The 21,067-nt window shown below is 49.5% G+C and overlaps 1 protein-coding gene across 1 annotated transcript in view; it reads left to right on the top strand.

The window, feature by feature from the left end:
- Positions 1–1,140: 1,140 nt before the first annotated feature.
- The window catches only part of LOC128833742 (protein Wnt-4-like), a 55,823-nt gene continuing 35,896 nt past the window's right edge, over positions 1,141–21,067 (top strand). The window contains exons 1-2 of the mRNA XM_054021886.1: positions 1,141–1,173; positions 10,516–10,571. Coding sequence (XP_053877861.1) covers positions 1,141–1,173; positions 10,516–10,571 — 89 coding nt within the window. The remainder of the gene's footprint in view (positions 1,174–10,515; positions 10,572–21,067) is intronic.

Here is a 21,067-nt window from a genome sequence, read left to right as displayed (position 1 = left end):
GATGAGATTGCAGAGCCATTAGCCATTATTTTTGAAAACTCATGGCGATCCGGGGAGGTCCCGGATGACTGGAAAAAGGCTAATGTAGTGCCCATCTTTAAAAAAGGGAAGAAGGAGGATCCGGGGAACTACAGGCCAGTCAGCCTCATCTCAGTCCCTGGAAAAATCATGGAGCAGGTCCTCAAGGAATCAATTATGAAACACTTAGAGGAGAGGAAAGTGATCAGGAACAGTCAGCATGGATTCACCAAGGGGAAGTCGTGCCTGACTAACCTAATTGCCTTCTATGATGAGATAACTGGCTCTGTGGATGAGGGGAAAGCAGTGGATGTGTTATTCCTTGACTTTAGCAAAGATTTTGATACGATTTCCCACAGTATTCTTGCCGCTAAGATAAAGAAGTATGGGCTGGATGAATGGACTGTAAGGTGGATAGAAAGCTGGCTAGATCGTCGGGCTCAACGGGTAGTGATCAATGGCTCCATGTCTAGTTGGCAGCCGGTTTCGAGCAGAGTGCCCCAGGGGTCGGTCCTGGGGCTGTGTAGCGAGGTGGTGGGATACCCCACAGCCCCACTGAGGGCCGAACCTCCCCTAATACCACCGTGGGCGGATCCACCGGGTCTGGCGCCCGCCCCTCAAAGGTCACAGCCCCAACCCGGAAGTATAAAAGCCCGCCTGCAGAGCTCAGTGGAGCCCATGCCGGCGGAGAGAGCAGACGTCCGTGCCCGAGCTCCCGCTTGGGAGACAGCCGCAGGCCGCGACTGGCCTGCTGACTTACCAGGCCTGTCGAGCCTACCTCTCGCCCGGTACCCTGAGGAGGACTGGCCAAGCCTGCCCCGTGCCTAGGGTGACCAGACAGCAAGTGTGAAAAATCAGGACAGGGAGTGGGGGGTAATAGGAGCCTATATAAGAAAAAGCCCCAAAAATCGGGACTGTCCCTATAAAATCGGGACATCTGGTCACCCTACCCGTGCCAGCTACCCCGAGGAGGAGCCGAGCCTGCCCGGTGCCAGCTACCCTGAGGAGGACTGGCCAAGCCTGCCCCATGCCAGCTACCCCGAGGAGGAGCCGAGCCTGCCCCGTGCCAGCTACCCCGAGGAGGAGCCGAGCCTGCCCTTTGCTACCTACCCAGAGGAGCCGATGGAGAGCACCAACGACACTAGGACGGCCCAGGTACCTTACGAGGGGGAGTGTGGAAGTAGCCCGGGGGCAGCCGACCCCAGTCTGGCTGCTGCACTGTCAGAGCCGATGTCAGTGTGTTGCGGCCAGGATCCCCACTGACAGCAGCGAGTTTCCGCCGCTGCTAGGGCCCCGGGCTGGGATGCAGTGGAGTGGGAGGGCCTGCGTCCCCCCTGCCACCCGCTCCTTGGGTGGCAGACTCCCCCTTTTCCCCTGGCCTAGAGAGGCTGGGACCTGTTGCTCTCTGACCCAGCCCCTGCTTAAGGGCCTGGGTTTCTGACTAACTATTTGTTTGCTGCCCTGCCCTGACATAGGTCCTGGGCTGCTACAAACCCTGACACAGCCCCTGCTTGAAGGCCTGGGTTGCTGACTGACTCTTTGATTGTTGCCCCGCCCTGACCTAGGGCCTGGGCTGCTATAGACATTGGCTCAGCCCCTGCTTGAGGGCAAGGGCTCCAGACTGTGTGACTACTGCCCCACCCTGATTGAGGGCTTGGGGCTCTTTTCTGATCTATCGGCTCAGCCCTGCTTACGGGCCTGAGCCCCCCAACTGTATGTCTGCTGTCCCAGACCTGCCGCCGGACCCGGTCTGACGGCGGACCAGAGTAAGGCGGTGGGATAGCCCACAGCCCCACTGAGGGCTGAACATCGGCCAACACTACTACAGGCCGGTTTTGTTTAATATCTTTATTAATGATCTGGAGGATGGTGTGGACTGCACTCTCAGCAAGTTTGCAGATGACACTAAACTGGGAGGCGTGGTAGATACACTAGAGGGTAGGGATCAGATACAGAGGGACCTAGACAAATTAGAGGATTGGGCCAAAAAAAACTTGATGAGGTTCAACAAGGACAAGTGCAGAGTCCTGCACTTAGGACGGAAGAATCCCATGCACAGCTACAAACTAGGGACCGAATGGCTAGGTAGCAGTTCTGCAGAAAAGGACCTAGGGGTCACAGTGGACGAGAAGCTGGATATGAGTCAACAGTGTGCTCTTGTTGCCAAGAAGGCTAACGGCATTTTGGGCTGTATAAGGAGGGGCATTGCCAGCAGATCGAGGAACGTGATCGTTCCCCTTTATTCGACATTGGTGAGGCCTCATCTGGAGTACTGTGTCCAGTTTTGGGCCCCACACTACAAGAAGGATGTGGAAAAATTGGAAAGAGTCCAGCGGAGGGCAACAAAAATGATTAGGGGTCTGGAGCACATGACTTATGAGGAGAGGCTGAGGGAACTGGGATTGTTTAGTCTCCAGAAGAGAAGAATGAGGGGGGATTTGATAGCTGCTTTCAACTACCTGAAGGGGGTTTCCAAAGAGGATGGAGCTCGGCTGTTCTCAGTGGTGGCAGATGACAGAACAAGGAGCAATGGTCTCAAGTTGCAGTGGGGGAGGTTTAGGTTGGATATTAGGAAAAACTTTTTCACTAGGAGGGTGGTGAAGCACTGGAATGCGTTACCTAGGGAGGTGGTGGAATCTCCTTCCTTAAAGGTTTTTAAGGCCCGGCTTGACAAAGCCCTGGCTGGGATGATTAAGTTGGGAATTGGTCCTGCTTTGAGCAGGGGGTTGGACTAGATGACTTCCTGAGGTCCCTTCCAACCCTGATATTCTATGATTCTACGTTGTTTGGCTGCCTGCTTTCTCCACAGCTGGCAGCCTGCTTACGCCCCCCCCCCCATCCCCACAGCACCTCCCGCCCGCCGGCAGACCCCGCGGATCAGTGCCTTTCCCCTCCTCCCCTGCCTCCTGCCCATGGCAATCAGCTGGCTTGAGGCGTTTTGGAGGTAGGAGGGAGGGGGGAGTAGTGAGGACTCAGCGGGCAGGCTCCCCCTTCCTCCCAAACTCTGCAAGTCAGCTGATTGCCTCGGCAGGAGGGAGGGGGGAGGAGCGAGGACTCGGGGCGCCTCCCCCCTCCCTCCCCTACGCAGCAATCAGCTAGCTGGCTTGCGGCGTTTAGAAGGAAGGGGAGGGAGGAGCCAGGATGCAGCGAGCGAAGTAAAGGGGGAGGAGGTGGGGGGGAGAAGGGGCGGGTCAAGAGTGGGGGCTTGGGGGAAGGAGTGGAGTGGGCGGGCTGAAGGTTGAACCCCCCGCCTCTGGTGCTTGCACAGTAGGGGGAAGCTGCCCTGGAACCTAACCCCCCCCATTTACATTAATTCTTATGGGGAAATTGGATTCGCTTAACATAGTTTCACTTAAAGTCGCATTTTTCAGGAACATAACTACAACGTTAAGTGAGGAGTTACTGTACTCCAGATATGGCCTCATCAATAGTGGCCGAATAGAGGGTAATAATCACTTCCCTCGATCTGCTGGCAATGCTCCTACTTATACAGCCCAAAATGCCGTTAGCCTTCTTAGCAACAAGGGCACACTGTCAACTCATATCCAGCTTCTCGTCCACTGTAATCTCCAGGTCCTTTTCTGCAGAACTGTTGCTTAGCCAGTTGGTCCCCAGCCTGTAGCAGTGCATGGAATTCTTCCCTCCTAAGTGCAGGACTCTGCACTTCCTTGTTGAACCTCATCAGATTTCTTTTGGCCGAATCCTCCAGTTTGTCTAGGTCACTCTGGACCCTATCCCTACCCTCCAGCGTACCTACCTCTCCCCCAAGCTTACTGTCATCCGCGAACTTGCTGAGGGTGCAATCCATCCCATCATCCAGATCATTAATGAAAATGTTGAACAAAACAGGCCCCAGGACCGACCCCTGTGGCACTCCACTTGATACTGGCTGCCAACTAGACATTGAGCCGTTGATCACTACCCATTGAGCCCGACGATCTAGCCATATTTCTGTCCACCCTATAGTCCATTCATCCAGCCAATACCTCTTTAACTTGTTGGCAAGAATACTGTGGGAGACCGTAACAAAAGCTTTGCTAAAGTCAAGGTTTATCATGTCCACCGCTTTCCCCATAGCCACAGAGCCAGTTATCTCATCATAGAAGGCAATCAGGTTGGTCAGGCATGACTTGCTGTCAAGGCTGCTTCCCCACTTTGAACTTTAGGGTACAAATGTGGGGGCCTGCATGAAGACTTCTAAGCTTAACTACCAGCTTAGATCTGGTCCGCTGCCACCATTCCCAAATGGATTCCCTTCCCTGGGAAGCCTTGAGAAACCTTTCACCAATTTCCTGGTGAATACAGATCCAAACCCCTTGGATCTTAAAACAAGGAGAAATTAACCACCCCTCCCTCCTTCCTTTCACCAACTCCTGGTGAATACAGATCCAACCCCGTTGGATCTAAAAACAAGGAAAAATCAATCAGTTTCTTAAAAAGAAGGCTTTTAATTAAAGAAAAAGGTAAAAATTATCTCTGTAAAATCAGTATGGAAAATAACTTTACAGGGTAATCAAACTTAAAGAGCTCAGAGGACCTCCCTCTAGCCTCAGGTTCAAAGTATAGCAAACAAAGATAAACACTCTAGTAAAAGGTACATTTACAAGTTGAGAAAACAAAGGAAAACTAACACGCCTTGCCTGGCTATTTACTTACAAGTTTGAAATATGAGAGACTTGTTTAGAAAGATGTGGAGAACCTGGATTGATGTCTGGTCCCTCTCAGTCCCAAGAGCGAACAACTCCCAAACAAAGAGCACAAACAAAAAACTTCCCCCCCACAAGATTTGAAAGTATCTTGTCCCCTTATTGGTCCTTTGGGTCAGATGCCAGCCAGGTTACCTGAGCTTCTTAACCCTTTACAGGGAAAAGGATTTTGGAGTCTCTGGCCAGGAGGGATTTTATAGTACTGTACACAGGACAGCTGTTACCCTTCCCTTTATAGTTGTGACACTTGCCCTTGGTGAATCCATGTTGATGGTTCCTGATCACCTTCCTTTCCTCCAAGTGCTTCAAAATGGATTCCTTGAGGACCTGCTCCATGATTTTTCCAGGACAGAGGTGAGGTTGACCTCTCTGTAGTTCCACAGATTCTTCTTCTTCCCTTTTTAAAAGATGGGCACTATATTTGCCTTTTCCTAATCATCTTTTACCTCCCTGATTGCCACGAGTTTTCAAAGATAATGGCCAGTGGCTCTGCAATCACATCAGCCAACTCCTTCAGCACTCTCGGTTGCATTGCATCCGGCCCCATGGACTTATGCATGTCCAACTTTTCTAAATAGTCTTTAACCTGTTCTTTCACCACTGAGGGCTGCTCATATCCTCCCCATACTGTGCTGCCCAGTGCAGCAGTCTGTGAACTGACCTTGTCTGTGAAGACTGAGGCAAAAAAAGCATTGAGTACTTCAGCTTTTTCCACATCATCCGTCACTTGGTTGCCTCCCTCATTCAGCTAGCGTCCCGCTTTCCCTGACCTTCTTCTTGTTGCTAATATACCTGTAGAAACCCTTCTTGTTACCCTTCCCATCCCTTGCTAGCTGCAATTCCAATTGTGCTTTGGCCTTCCTGATTACATCCCTGCATGCTCGAGCAATATTTTTGTATTCCTCCCCAGGGTTCGGCAACATGTCCGTACACAGACACAAGTGTCTATAGTAAAAATGTTGAGGTCCGTGGGGGGCGATCATGGGCAGCTCCCCGCAAGCTGCTCCCTGTCCCTGCTGGCGGTGGCGGAGGCGTGGCCAGGCAGCTCTGCACAACCGCCTGGCCATGCCTCCGTGTAGGAGCAGGTGGGGAGATATGCTGCTGCTTCCTAGAGCTGCTTGAGGTAAGCGCTGCATGAAGCCTGCATGCACACACCCCTCCCCCGCCATGCCCACATCCCTGCCCCAGCCCTGATCTCGCTCCAAATCCCTTGGTCCCAGCCTGGAGCACCCTCCTACACCCCAAACCCCTCATCCCCAGCCCCACCCCACAGCCTGTACCCCCAGCTGGAGCCCTCACACCCCCAACCCCCTGCCCCAGCCCATAGCCCCCTCCTGCACTCTGAACCCTTCAGCTCCAGCCCATAGCCCCCTCCTGCACTCTGAACCCTTCATTTCTGGCTCCACCCTGGAACCCGCACCCCCAGCCCAGAGCCTGTACCCCCTCCCACACCCCAACCCACTGCCTCAGCCCAGAGTTCCCTTCCGTCCTCCGCCAATGTCCCTCACTGAGTCCGGTAATTTTGTCAAGTGTCCATTGTGCAACATGATGGTGCAGACACCTGCTCCTCCCTAGTCATCTTTCCAAGTTTTCACTTCTTGTAAGCTTCCTTTTTGTGTTTAAACTCACCGAAGATTTCACTGTTAAGCCAAGCTGGTCGCCTGCAATATTTACTACTCTTTCTGCACATCGGGATGGTTTGTTCCTGCACCCTCAATAAGGCTTATTTAAAATACAACCAGCTCTCCTGGACTCCTTTCCCCTTCATATTAGCCTCCCAGTGGATCCTGCCCATCAGTTCCCTGAGGGAGTCAAAGTCTGTTATTCTGAAGTCCAGGGTACGTATTCTGCTGCTCTCCTTTCCTCCTTTTGTCAGCATCCTGAACTTGACCATCTTATGGTCACTGCTGCCCAGGTTGCCAACCACTTCTACTTCCCCTACTAATTCTTCCCTGTTTGTTAACAGCAAGTCAAGAGGAGCACATCCCCTAGTTGGTTCCTCCAGCACTTGCACCAGGAAGTTGCCCAAAACACTCTCCAAAAACTTCCTGGATTGACTGTGCACTGCTATATTGCTCTCCCAGCAGATGTCAGGGTGATTGAAGTCCCCCATGAGAACCAGGGCCTGTGATCTGGAAACTTCTGTTAGTTGTCCGAAGAAAGCCTTATCTATCTCATTCTCCTGGTCTGGTGGTCTATAGCAGATGCCCATCACAACACCACCCTCGTTGCTCTCACCTCTAAACTTTACCCAAATACTCTCAACAGGCTTTTCTCCAGTTTCATACTGGAGCTCTGAGCGATCATATCGCTCTCTTACATACAGTACTTCTTCACCTTCTCTCCCCCACCTGTCCTTCCTGAACAGTTTATACCCATCCATGACAGTGCTCCAGTTATGTGAGTTACCCCATCAAGTCTTTGTTATTCCAATCACATCATAGTTCCTTGACTGTGCCAAGACTTCCAATTATTCCTGCTTTTGCTCAGGTTTCTTGTGTTCATGTACAGGCACCTAAGATAACTAGTCGATTGCCCTACTTTCTCAGTATGAATCAGGAGGCCTCCCCTGTTGCATCTTCCTCCTTGGGTTTCCTCCCGGTATTCCACTTCCCCACATATCTCAGGCTTAGGTCTCCATCCCCTGGTGAACCTAGTTTAAAGCTCTCCTCACTAGGGGCACGTCTTCACTACCCGCCGGATCGGCAGGTAGCAATCGATCTATTGGGGATCGACTTATTGCGTCTAGTGAAGATGCGATAAAATCGATCCCCGATGGCTCTGCCGTCAACTCTGGAAATCCATCATGGCAAGAGGCGGAAGCGGAGTCGACGGCGGCGCAGCTGCGGTCGACTCGCCGCTGTCCTCACAGCCAGGTAAGTCGACCTAAAATACGCAACTTCAGCTATGCTATTCACGTAGCTGAAGTTGCATATCTTAGGTCGACCCCTCCCCCCCCGTAGTGTAGACCTAGCCTAGGTTAGCAAGCCTGCCTGCGAAGATGATCTTCCCTCTCTTCATTAGGTGGATCTCATCTCTGCCTAGCACTCCTTCTTCCTGGAACAACATCCCATGGTTGAAGAATCCAAAGCCTTCTCTCCGACACCACCTGCGCAACCATGCATTTACTTCCACAATTTGATGGTCACTACCTACATAGGTGCCAACTTCCCCTCTGCCTGGTGGGTGCTCACCCCCCCCCCCGCCTCTGCCCTGCACTGCCCTTGCCCTACCCCCATTCCACGCCTTCCACAAAGTACCCACCCCACCCTGCCTTTTTTCCCAGACCCGCCCCGCCCCCTTCCTGCCCCCATTTCACCCCCTTCTCCCAAGTCCCTGCCCCGGCCCTGCCTCTTCTCCACCTCCTCCCCTGAGCATGTTGCGTCCCCGCTCCTCCCCGTCCCTCCTGGAAAGTCCTAAGCGCCTCCAAACAGCTGTTAGATGGCGGGGGGGGGGGAAGCGCTGGGAGGAAGGGGGAGGAGTGGGGATGCGGCGCACTCGGGGGAGAGGAGAAAGAGACGAGGAGGGGGGAGCTTGGTTGCCGGTGGGTGCGGAGCACCCGCTAATTTTTCCCTGTGGGTGCTCCAGCCCTGGTGTACCCACGGAGTCGGCGCCTATGCCTACCTGGGCCTTTTCCTTCAACAGGAAGGCTGGACGAGAACACGACTTGCGCTTCAAACTCCTTTATCCTTCTTCCCAGTAGGGTGACCAGACGTCCCGATTTTATCGGGACTGTCCCGATATTAGCTTGTTTGTCCCGCGTCCCAACCGATGTGCAGTCGGGACATGGGACAAACAAGCACTTTTGCCCTCCGCTCCGGCACACAGGCGGAGCCCAGAGGGGCTCTGTCCCCCCCGACTCTGCCCTCTCCTTCCCCCATTGGGTTATATCCCTCCCCAAATCCCCGCCCCCAGCCCCGCCCCCTCACTGCCCCATTGGATCCCTCCCCAAATCCCCGCCCGGGCCCCACCTCTTTCCCAAGCACGCAGCATTCCTACTCCCTCCCAGGTTTGCACACGGGCCATGGCTGGGGCCGGGAGCGCAGCGTGGAGGCTGCTCCAGCCCTGCAGCCCCCAGGGCAGCGCGGTGGGTCTGGGGGCAGCGCGGAGCTGGCAGGGCCCGGGCAGGGGGCGGAGACACGCGTGAGAAGGACACACTCCTGCCAGGAAGGGCCGGGCCCGGCTGCCTGGTTCACACCCTGCCCAGGTGGGTCCCCAAGCTCCCTGTGGCCGAAGAGGGGCTGCCCAGGGCTGCGGGGGCAAGTGTCCCAGGCGGGGCGGAGCGGAGCCCGGGAGCGGCTGGGCCGGGAGCTGCAGGAGGGGCTTGGAGCGCGGATTGGCTGCACAGCTCGGAGCCCAGGCTGGGCCCGGGAGCTAGGGGATGGGGGAGCTGGGGGTGTATTGGGGGTTGGAGCCGAGAGTTGGGTGGAGAAGGGGCTGTGCCACTGCCTCCTGGCAGTGGGGAGAGGAGGTGGGGCGCTCCAGCTTTTTTTTGTGCCAGCCCACCCCCGCATCCTGATATTTCATCTTTGTCATCTGGTCACCCTACTTCCCAGAGCCACATAATCTGCAGTGATCCGCTCAAGGTCATTCTTGGCAGTACCATTTGTGCCCCCATGGAGAAATAGGAAGGGGTAGCGGTCTGAGGGCTTGATCAGTCTTGGCAGACACTCCGTCACATCTTGAGTTCTAGCTCCAGGCAAGCAGCACACTTCTCGAGTTTCCCAGTCTGGACGGCACATGGATGACTCCATCCCCCTTAGGAGGGAGTCTCTGACCACCACCATCCCGTCTCCTCCTCTTGAGAGAGGTGGTCGTGGAACCCCCATCCCTAGGACAATGCATCCCATGCCTTCGGTCGATGGGGTCTCCTTCTGATCCCTTCCCTCGGATGACTCTTCCAAACCATTCTCCACCATATTACTGTGCAGAGAGCCTGAAAACAGTTTCTTATCTCCATCTGTACTGGGGGTACATGGGTTCTCCTCTTTATTCTTCTGGAGGTCATATGCTGCCAATTTTCTTCCCCGTTCTGCACTGCCCTCTCTGGTTCTTTAGCATGCTGTGCATTCAGTACCAAATGCTGACTTCTATCCAGAAAGTCTTCATTTTCTCTAATGCAACACAGGTTTGATACTTGGGTCTCTAGTCCTATAACCTTCTCTTCCAATATGGAGACCAGCTTGCACTTTGTACAAACGAAGTTGCTTTTATTGTCTGGGAGAAAGACAAACATGGCACATCCTGTGCAGGTCACAATAGCTGGTCGCTCACTATCCATATTGTCTTCTTTCTAAGAGCCTCTTCAGATGTTGTATTTACTGCTCACAGAAGCCTGAAAGGCAAAAAACTCTGTGGGAACTCTCCCCAGGCAAACTCCCTCTGTTTGCTTCTCCTCTGTTCACAGATCACTTGGGTCGCAACTGGCTGCTTTTTTATAAGACTGCTGGCTTCCCTCCAATCAACGACTCAAGGCCACCTGGAACAAAGCACGCCCAATTCACACTTTTCAAACAAACAAACACACGGTCAAACAGTCCCTGCAACTAGCTCCAGTCAAACAAATGGTCACAGCAGACAGACACTCAGATATTCACCCCACCAGCTCACAACACAGCCCCCTCAATGTAGCACTCACTGTAGCTCCTCTCTGATGGTTCCCAGGCAAACTCCCTCAGTTCGCAGCTCCCTCGGTTCGCAGCTCAGGTCCCTGCAGAATACGCTGTTTATGTGCACCAGGATGTCCCGTGAATCCTTTGTAGAGATCTCAATGAAATTTTCTTGCAGGTAGTCTGCAGCATTCTGCCGAAGGTGTCTGCGGAGGGTTGCCTTATGTCTTCGGCTGTGGTAGGCATAAGTGCCGTCTTTCTTAATTGCTAGCGGGTGATCGACCCCTGCTCAGCCCGAGGCCCTGCCCCCACTCCACCCCTTCCCCCAAGTCCCCACCACTGCCCTGCCTCTTCCCATTCCCACTCCACCCCTTCCCTGCCTCTTCCCACCCCCTCACCTGAGCGCAGCCTGCCCTAGCTCCTCCGGCAGGCTGCGGAACAGCTGATTGTGGCAGGTGGGAAGTGCTGAGAGGAAGGGGGAGGAGCTGATCAGTAGGGCTGCCAGCAGGCTGGAGGTGCTGTGGGGGGGAGGAGGAGGTGCTGACTGTGGGTTGTGGGGGGGGGGCTGCCAATGGGTGCTAAGCAACCACTATTTTTTTTCTGTGGGTGTTCCAGGGCTGGAGAACCCACAGAGTCGGCGCCTATGGTGTAGGACAGTTTACTGCTTTTGTAAGATTGGATGCTTCAGGACATTGCTAATGACTTACACCAGTAGATCACCAATTTGAATCCAGCACAGTTCAATAGAGATTAAAAGCTGTTCCCACCTAATGGATGCTTGGTGGCCCTAATATGAGAGTTTGATGGGTCCTAGTTCCAGCTCGCACCACCACCATGCTTTGCTCTAAACTGCACACTCTTTGATGCAAGAACTTTTCTTACTATGTTTTTACTGTCTCTAGTATAATGGGGCCCTGATCTTGGTTGGGTTTTCTAGAGAGTCCCTGCAGCTGGGGCCATAATTGCCTTACTCGTAAATTTGTTCTCACAGGGTGTGAGCAGAGGGACAAAATCAGATGACAAAATCAAAAACTATGATTTAATTTTTCCTAAAAAAAATCATATGATATTTAAGCCAATCTCATGTTTAAATGGCTCTGTCATTGATTTTCAACTCTTGCGATTGGCCATACAGCTGTTGCAGAGAGCCAAAGGCCTGGAAAACAGATAAAGATTCTAAGGCTGAAAGCTCAGCTGCTGAGACTGATCCTTCCTCTCTGAAAGAGGGGGAGCATCAGGTAGTTACTGCCAAGTAGGACCCGTGTCCCCAACCCAAGCATATATGGTAGGGGAATTACTGGGGGATCATCCCTGTGGGAATAGATATGTCACCTGGCCTGCCACCTTGTCCCCCATTCTTCGCTCTCTCTCCCTCCCATCCCTGCTGCCCCCATGAACCCTAGTCAGGGAAGCTATAGCTCCATAAATGCTCCTGCTTATGCCCAGGCCCTCACCCTGCCACAAGTCTGGGCCCAATGGATCATTTAGATTTGTCAGACCTAGCATCTTAGCCAGCAAACCACAGACAGGTCACTGGCTAGGGCTTCTGTCAGAGGAACACAACTAGCAGCTTTGCTCTTCACACTCACTTTTGAGGTAATTTCCCACCTCCACCCCGCATTTTACCTATCCCTCCAAACATCACACAGCCCTAGAAGAAGCAGTGGGAGAGGAGTAGCTGATGGCTCAGCTACCAGTGCCACCCTTAGCTAACTGCACTCCCCCGGTAACAGCCCCAGTTGGCAAACCATGTCTAGTTTATTTTGCTAACCTTCTCAGTCTCATGAACCGTAGAGTGTTTGTCAGATCAATGCTTGTGGCAGAGATGGTGATGTCATGGGAGCAGCATCTGTGAACAATTTTAAGATTGGTCCCTGGATTTTCTTTACAATATCTTCACAGTTGGAAATTAAAATAAAATTAAACAAAAGATCCCCAGGGAACTTCAAGCATATAGACAAAGCTTCTGGTTTTGGCCTTGCTGTTGGCTCCGACCCCTCCAAGCTAATTCCTTTGCACTTGTACAGCAGCAGCCTCTTATAGAGGCAGGTGGGTTAGCTCCTCTGTGATTCCTAGCTGCTTTGATGAGTGCTCCGACTCTTCTTGGCAATGAGGAGCCTGGGTGCCCATGGAAGCAGATGGAAACAATAAGAGGTGCCAGCTCCATCTGACCAACCAGCTGTATCACTCCTCTAGCATATCCAGGTCAGGAACTTCAGGTGTATTTGGTACTGGACAGCTGCAGAAAGTATGATATGATACGCTCCTGTAAGTATGATAAGCTCCTGTCTGTCTACCTAAGGCAGATAGTTTCCAAGTGGCCTTCAGATTTGGACAAAAGCAAATCTAATCTCAGATTCCGAACACTTGAATCATTCTGACTAGATGCGTACCCATGCAGCCAGTACAAGGGCTCCTTGCATTTCTGGCCGTTGGCCCTAACCAGCTGTCCCTGAACAGAGATGAGTCCAGAACAATCCTGTCCACAGTTGCCAACTTTCATGCGGTAAATAAGCACCCCGACTTTCACAATAAGACAAAAATCAAGCTAATCCCATTCAAACACAAGCCAACCCCTAAGAGCCCCAAAACTCTATGTGACTAGATTCCCCTGGTGTGCAGTCTGGGACTGTGGTGGGCCTGCTGGGCACTCCTGACTCTCGCCCCTGCTTGTCCCTTGCCCCTGCTTCTCCCCACTTGCCCTTCTTGCCAGGAACCAATTAAAAAAAAAAGAAGAAGCAACAAGCTACAAGCCAAAAAACTAGCCAACGAGCAACTCACAAGCCAATTAAGCCAAAAACAAGTCTAATTTCTGTGGGTTTTTTGCGAGTTTGGCACATCTGATCCTGTCCTCTTTGAAGGGTCACAATTCCTGCTGGCTTCTCTGACTGTTCAACCCAGCTGAGCAGCATCCTCTCTAGTTTGCCTAGGAGCTTGAGTCTATTTTCCTCAGGTACTAGGATGGAAGAGAACTTGGCCTGAATAACTATGTCAATGTTCAGCCCTTGCTGAGAAGTAGATGTAGAGTAGAGCATCACCAGCACGTTGATGGCACTGTAGTCTGACATCTCCTCATCAACCTCAGCAGTCTGACATGGTTAACAGGAAAAGTAACCAGACTAAGCGTTGCAGGATTCAGCGGACAAGGGGAATCCCTGGGTAGGAAGAGCAGTTTCCCATCAATCTTAGCATGGCCCCTTCTAGTCCTGATCAGTCACATACGCAGAAGGGTAGTACATCTGCACCAGAGGCTCTTAGGAGACTGTTTATCAGCACCCCCAACACTGTCTTCATGCCAAGCCCAGTCTGGGAAGGGGACTGAAATGATATGGAGGCCACCCAACTCAGGATAATGGAACCTCGGAAGGAAGAGTAGGGACCAGCTGGTGAAATCTTAGGCATGGTTTGCTTCATACCATGTTTTAGGGTACTTGGGAAGTTGCTCTCCCAGGAGAAGGCTTTGCTTTGGCTGTAAAAGTCCCAGGTTTTCCCTCCTGGAATTCACTACTCCCCCAGGGCCATGAGTCTTAAGGGGACAGATTTCCTCCTTCAGGCTTCCAGAATCTGTGCCTTTGCGCATGACTTGAATGAAGTGCTGATGGGGGAAGGGATCTACTTCCATGGAGCTAGATGGATTGCCCCAGAAGGCAGGTCTTTGCAGCAGGAGGCATATGGGAGCAATGCATATTGTCTGCAGTGATTAGGTCTCTTAGAACCTCAATTTAGAGAGGTTTAGATGAGATGCCTTTTGTTGCTGTTAAGCAGACTCATATTTGGATTTCTGACACTGTCTTTACAGCCTTCTGCCCTCCCATTCCATCTGAACCAAAGTAACTATGGGGATATTACTATATGTGAAAGAAAATGTACAATCAAATGAAGTAAAAATCTTAAGCAAATCCGCATGTTCCATAGAATCTCTATGGATAGAAATTTCATGCTCTAATAAGAATATAACATTAAGGATCTATTATCGACCAACTGACCAGGACGGTGATAGTGATGATGAAATGCTAAGGGAAATTAGAGAGGCTATCAAAATTAAGAACTCAGTAATAGTGGGGGATTTCAATTATCCCCATATTGACTGGGAACATTTCACTTCAGGACGAAATGCAGAGATAAAATTTCTCGATACTTTAAATGACTGCTTCATGGAGCAGCTGGTACAGGAACCCACAAGGGGAGAGGCAACTCTAGATTTAGTCCTGAGTGGAGCGCAGGAGCTGGTCCAAGAGATAACTATAGCAGGACCGCTTGGAAATAGTGACCATAATACAATAGTGTTCAACATCCCTGTGGTGGGAAGACCATTTCAACAGCCCAACACTGTGGCATTTAATTTCAAAAGGGGGAACTATGCAAAAATGAGGGGGTTAGTTAAACAGAAGTTAAAAGGTACAGTGACTAAAGTGAAATCCCTGCAAGCTGCATGGGCGCTTTTTAAGAAACCATAATAGAGGCCCAACTTCAATGTATACCCCAAATTAAGAAACACAGTAAAAGAACTAAAAGAGAGCCACCGTGGCTTAACAACCATGTAAAAGAAGCAGTGAGAGATAAAAAGACTTCCTTTAAAAAGTGGAAGTCAAATCCTAGTGAGACAAATAGAAAGGAGCATAAACAGTGCCAAATTAAGTGCAAGAATGTAATAAGAAAAGCCAAAGAGGAGTTTGAAGAATGGCTAGCCAAAAACTCCAAAGGTAATAACAAAATGTTTTTTAAGTACATCAGAAGCAGGAAGCCTGCTAAACAACCAGTGGGGCCCCTTGATGATCGAGATACAAAAGGAGCGCTTAAAGACGATAAAGTCATTGCGGAGAAACTAAATGGATTCTTTGCTTCAGTCTTCACAGCTGAGGATGTTAGGGAGATTCCCAAACCTGAGCTGGCTTTTGTAGGTGACAAATCTGAGGAACTGTCACGGATTGAAGTGTCACGAGAGGAGGTTTTGGAATTAATTGATAAACTTAACATTAACAAGTCACCGGGACCAGATGGCATTCACCCAAGAGTTCTGAAAGAACTCAAATGTGAAGTTGCGGAACTGTTAACTAAGGTTTGTAACCTGTCCTTTAAATTGGCTTCTGTACCCAATGACTGGAAGTTAGCTAATGTAACACCAATATTTAAAAAGGGCTCTAGAGGTGATCCCAGCAATTACAGACTGGTAAGTCTAATGTCTGTACCAGGCAAATTAGTCAAAACAATAGTTAAGAATAAAATTGTCCGACACATAGAAAAACATAAACTGTTGAGCAATAGTCAACATGGTTTCTGTAAAGGGAAATCGTGTCTTACTAATCTATTAGAATTCTTTGAAGGGGTCAACAAACATGTGGACAAGGGGGATCCAGTGGACATAGTGTACTTAGATTTCCAGAAAGCCTTTGACAAGGTCCCTCACCAAAGGCTCTTATGTAAATTAAGCTGCCATGGGATAAAAGGGAAGGTCCTTTCATGGATTGAGAACTGGTTAAAAGAGAGGGAACAAAGGGTAGGAATAAATGGTAAATTCTCAGAGTGGAGAGGGGTAACTAGTGGTGTTCCCCAAGGGTCAGTCCTCGGACCAATCCTATTCAACTTATTCATAAATGATCTGGAGAAAGGGGTAAACAGTGAGGTGGCAAAGTTTGCAGATGATACTAAACTGCTAAAGATAGTTAAGTCCAAAGCAGACTGTGAAGAACTTCAAAAAGATCTCACAAAACTAAGTGATTGGGCAACAAAATGGCAAATGAAATTTAATGTGGATAAATGTAAAGTAATGCACATTGAAAAAAATAACCCCAACTATACATACAATATGATGGGGGCTAATTTAGCTACAACAAGTCAGGAAAAAGATCTTGGAGTCATCGTGGATAGTTCTCTGAAAATGTCCACGCAGTGTGCGGAGGCGGTCAAAAAAGCAAACAGGATGTTAGGAATCATTAAAAAGGGGATGGAGAATAAGACTGAGAATATATTATTGCCCTTATATAAATCTATGGTACGCCCTCATCTCGAATACTGCGTACAGATGTGGTCTCCTCATCTCAAAAAAGATATACTGGCACTAGAAAAGGTTCAGAAAAGGGCAACTAAAATGAGTAAGGGTTTGGAATGGGTCCCATATGAGGAGAGATTAAAGAGGCTAGGACTCTTCAGCTTGGAAAAGAGGAGCCTAAGGGGGGATATGATAGAGGTATATAAAATCATGAGTGATGTGGAGAAAGTGGATAAGGAAAAGTTATTTACTTATTCCCATAATACAAGAACTAGGGGTCATCAAATGAAATTAATGGGCAGCAGGTTTAAAACAAATAAAAGGAAGTTCTTCTTCATGCAGCGCACAGTCAACTTGTGGAACTCGTTACCTGAGAAGGTTGTGAAGGCTAGAACTATAACAGAGTTTAAAAGAGAACTGGATAAATTCATGGTGGTTAAGTCCATTAATGGCTATTAGCCAGGACGGGTAAGGAATGGTGTCCCTAGCCTCTGTCTGTCAGAGGATGGAGATGGACGGCAGGAGAGAGATCACTTGATCATTGCCTGTTAGGTTCACTCCCTCTGGGGCACCTGGCATTGGCCACTGTCGGTAGACAGGATACTGGGCTAGATAGACCTTTGGTCTGACCCGGTGCGGCCTTTCTTATGTTCTTATGATATAGGGTGCAATTTGGGGTCAGTGACTCAATGGCTGCAGCCAGCATAGTTTTATAAGGGTGCGCAAGACCATTGTCCTCCAGGGAGTTCTGGACTGTGTGGTCCAAAGCCAAAAGCCCCCTTGTTGGTCAGCTCTGTGTTATGTTCACATCATACACACAGACAAGTTAGATAAAAACATAAATACTCTCACTGGAAGGTTAGAATTCAGAATAATAACATACAAGAGCCCCAAAATAGACTGCTCCATGAGGCAGCGTGGCACAGCTCACCTCACCTTCTCTTAAATTGTCTCTTTCCAGATTAACTCTGATGTGTATTTGCATGCTTTGCTCCAGAACCCCTAGCCTGCAAGCAGATCTAAGCACTAAGCCTGCCCTCACCAACCCACACACTCTTAAAGCAATAGTGTGCAATTCTGACACAGTCCTCAATACACCAAGTTCTGAGCTGGTGCTGAAGCATGTAACTGACACTGGAAAGTCCATACCATGATCAACATACGTTAACTCCCCAGATTTGCCCAAGGTTCATGACAGTGATGGTGCTCAAACGTCCATGGTGCCCAGCACAAAGTGTGTCAGGGGCAGTGCTTCTTATAGGCAGAGCCAGTAGTGCCACCTATAATTAAAGATTCACTGACATTTCCAGTGATAAGAACCTGCTTGTAACTTTACTAAACTAAAACTAAATTCTGGCTGAAATTTCCCATGTCAGTTGTGTGCCTCAGGCTGAATTTTTGTGAAAAGGTTCAGAAAAAAAATGGTTCAGTTGCTTCTTAGAAGGTGGTTAAGGGAAATACTATTTTGCCGTGTCGAATGCTTACAACTATTGTGTTGAGAAGCTCTAGCATCTAGGGGTTTGAAGTTTGTCAGGGCGGTTGCCCTAGTGTCAGGGATGTGTTGTTTGCTGTTCCTGTGAAAAGTCATCCAATTTTGGCCAGGTTCTAAGCACTTGAAATTGCAGTTCACACGTGCTCCATAGGGACTTCTTAGAATTTGCAAGATAAATTCTCCAAAGAGTCTGTCTATATTGAGCATGCTGCAGTCCAGGGATAGTGGGTTTAATGTGAAGGTGCTGGGTGGTGTTGGTGGCTTGTAATATACAGGAAGTCAGACTAGAGAATCTGGTGGCCTCTTCTGGCCTTAAATTCTGTGACTTATATTGGAGTTGTTCCTCCCAGCTGCCGGAGGGCTGCTGTGGTGCTGGGCAGGGAGATTGAGCTCTCAATACCCTGCTAGTGTTAAGGCAGTGAGAAGTTGAAAACCACCTGTTTGGGCTGGGGGAGGATGAGGAGCTGGAGAAACAGAAACTGGGTGCTGAGGGGTGGACAAAGACTGGGACTGGCTGGGCATGGAGACCAGGAGCTGGAGAGGGAACAGGAGTGACTGAGCAACTAGGAGCTAGTGAGATGGAGAAGACAAATCAGACAAAGAATTCAGGGGGAATTGGGTCTAGCTAGGCAAGGAGACTGAGACAAAGATGTAGGTGACAGACTGGATGAGAAGTCTGGGACTGTCAGCTGTGTGTGTGTGGCGGGGACAGACACACTCAGAGGAGGAGACTAGCTCTTGTTGGGCAAGAAGCCTGAGGAGTGGAGACTGGTATTGGCTGGGTGTGGACTAGGACGAGAAGCTGTGTGTGTATACATAGACTGGGATGAAGAGCCTGTTCTTCATCACAAAGGGGGGTTGTGATGAAGGCTGAGGTGAGGGGAAGAGACAGGATTGAGATGGCAGACCCAGACAGCCATCCCTGCATCACTTGCACTAGTTCACAGCCATAAGAGATAGAAACTTAATTGCTTTTAATGCAAACTCAAATTATGGAGCACAAGGTGGAAGCCTATAAACAGGGCCGGCTTTAGGCACCAGCGTTCCAAGGATGTGCTTGGTGCGGCGCTTCTCATGGGGCGGCACTCTGGCCCTTTGGGGGCGGCTCTTTTCAAAGGGCAGCACTCCATTTTTTCTTTTTTTTTTGCTTGGGGCAGCAAAAAGCTGGAGTTGGCCCTACCTATAAAACAAAAAACTGGTGGCCAACCAATCCCAACGTGGCTCAGTTCAACACCCAGAGGAAAGGCTGGGCTGCAATAGAATAGAATTTAACAGGTTGTATTCACGTTTGGCCACTAGAGGTCATTTTGCTCCTGTAAAGCTCAGAAGTGACACACACAAACATGCAACAGCCAAGCAGCTGCTCCAGTTCCCCAAATCCTACTGCAGTGTGGGGTGGTAGGGTGAGGAGGAGAAGACCACTACTCCCCTAGATTTGTTCTATTTAGGGTATAAACAACAAAAGATTTGGCATTATGAATAAAGGAGGTGAGGAATTCTGGTCTGTATACTCAGCCTGCTGAGCTGTAAGTCACTTTTGAAGAGGGTGAAAGAAGTGGCCTTATGCTACCTTTCCACTTTCCTGATTTTGGAGACACTAGGGACTGAAACACACCCTGATGTAACCTACAGCAGCCCTTACTGATGGCTCCAGATTAGCCAGAACACAGAGAGCTCCAATTCCAACCCCTCCTGTCCTGAGATGACCTCTTCCTCATTACACGCCCCATGTGGAAGTGGGAAGACAGTAATTTAGAGCTGACTGCACTTTGTTTTTCCACAACTTGAGGAGTCCCCTACATCAGCATCTGGAACAGAGGCCAAAGATCTGCCCCTTTATGAGGAAGGTTTGTATGCAGGAAACCTCTTTCTTGCTCTGTCTGCCTTTGTCTCTGTTTGTAGTCCCGTCATACAGCTGCTTCAGGGAAGGACAGAAAAAGGAGTCTCATCCTCTGAAGGAAAAACAGTTTAACCTTAAAACATTTCTCCCCACCCACTTTGTTTCCTGGGATATCAATGTCTGTTTTTTCTTGCAGTTGTGGGTGTTGTCTGTGTGGCTATGGAGGACATGGTCAGGGCCGGCTCCAGGCACCAGCGGAGGAAGCATGTGTCTGGGGCGGCACATGCTAAGGGGCGGCATTCCATCCATTCTTGGGGCGGCACAGTCTGGGCGGGTTTTTTGTTTGTTTGTTTCAGCAGTTCGGGCGGCTTTTTTTTTTTTTTTTTGCTTGGGGCGGCAAAAATGGTAGAGCTGGCCCTGGACATAGTCAAAAATGCCCATTATTTTTTCACAGGAAATTTATCTTTTTTTCCCCCACCTTTTTCAAAGTTTCCCATGAAAATGTTTCTCCACTTATTTTTAAAACCAAGTTTTTGGGTTCAAGATTTTCACCAAAAAAATGGAAATTTGAGGAAAATTTGCATTTTATTCAAAAAGTTCATTTTGGTCAAGATTAATTTTTCATTAAAATAAAGTCTAAATGAAAACTTTCAGGTAGCTCTGGGTATACGTTATTGTCATGCCAATAAAATAGTGTTGACAGATCACTCGGCTGTCTATCAAAGATGGGTACTGTCTATTCCAGGCCTCATACTATTCTTCAGGTTTGATCCTGTGTCCCCATTTGTTATCAGTATCCATTCCTGATACAGTGGCAGATTGCTCTATAGAGTGATGCTGTCTCTACCATTTCTGTCTGTCTCCCAGGTTCAGGAACAGTCTTTCTTCATTCTTTTGAAATTAAGAGTCTGATTGTTTCTGAGAATCTGACTAAGTCACTTTCCACTCCAGTCTCTGAAATATGAGGGATCAAGAAAGTGTCTGTCTTACTCACTTCTGTCACCTGGTGGTTGCACAGTTGTTCCCCTCTGTATTTGGGCTGATATTTCCCAGTTTCCACTTCTAGCATATAGTCACTGATTTTGTAGTTGGTGAGAATCTTCCTTAGCTTTGCAAATTGCAACGTAGTGAAGTATCTGCTATCACGATAGTTCTGTGCAGGGATCTAAGCCAGTCCATTTTGTTTTTGTTATTGATTTTTTTCTTCCCAACAACTCATATTGGTGTTTTAGGTGCTAGTTTGCTATCCTGAGGACTTTTCAGTTTTGTGTTGTGTTGTTTGTTATAGGAGATTAGAGTTGTTGAGCCTAGGGAGAGATGATACATAGTAGTGGATCATGCTTTCACTTGAATTTAATTTTGGATCCTCTAATGTTTTGGGGTGGAGGCATGTTAGTTGCTTTGGCTGAGTTG

The sequence above is a fragment of the Malaclemys terrapin genome, chromosome 1, assembly GCF_027887155.1.
Source record: "Malaclemys terrapin pileata isolate rMalTer1 chromosome 1, rMalTer1.hap1, whole genome shotgun sequence".
In the NCBI taxonomy this organism is placed as follows: domain Eukaryota; kingdom Metazoa; phylum Chordata; order Testudines; family Emydidae; genus Malaclemys; species Malaclemys terrapin.
The sequence above is the reverse complement of the archived record's forward strand: the minus strand, read 5'-3'. Positions and strand labels throughout refer to the sequence as shown.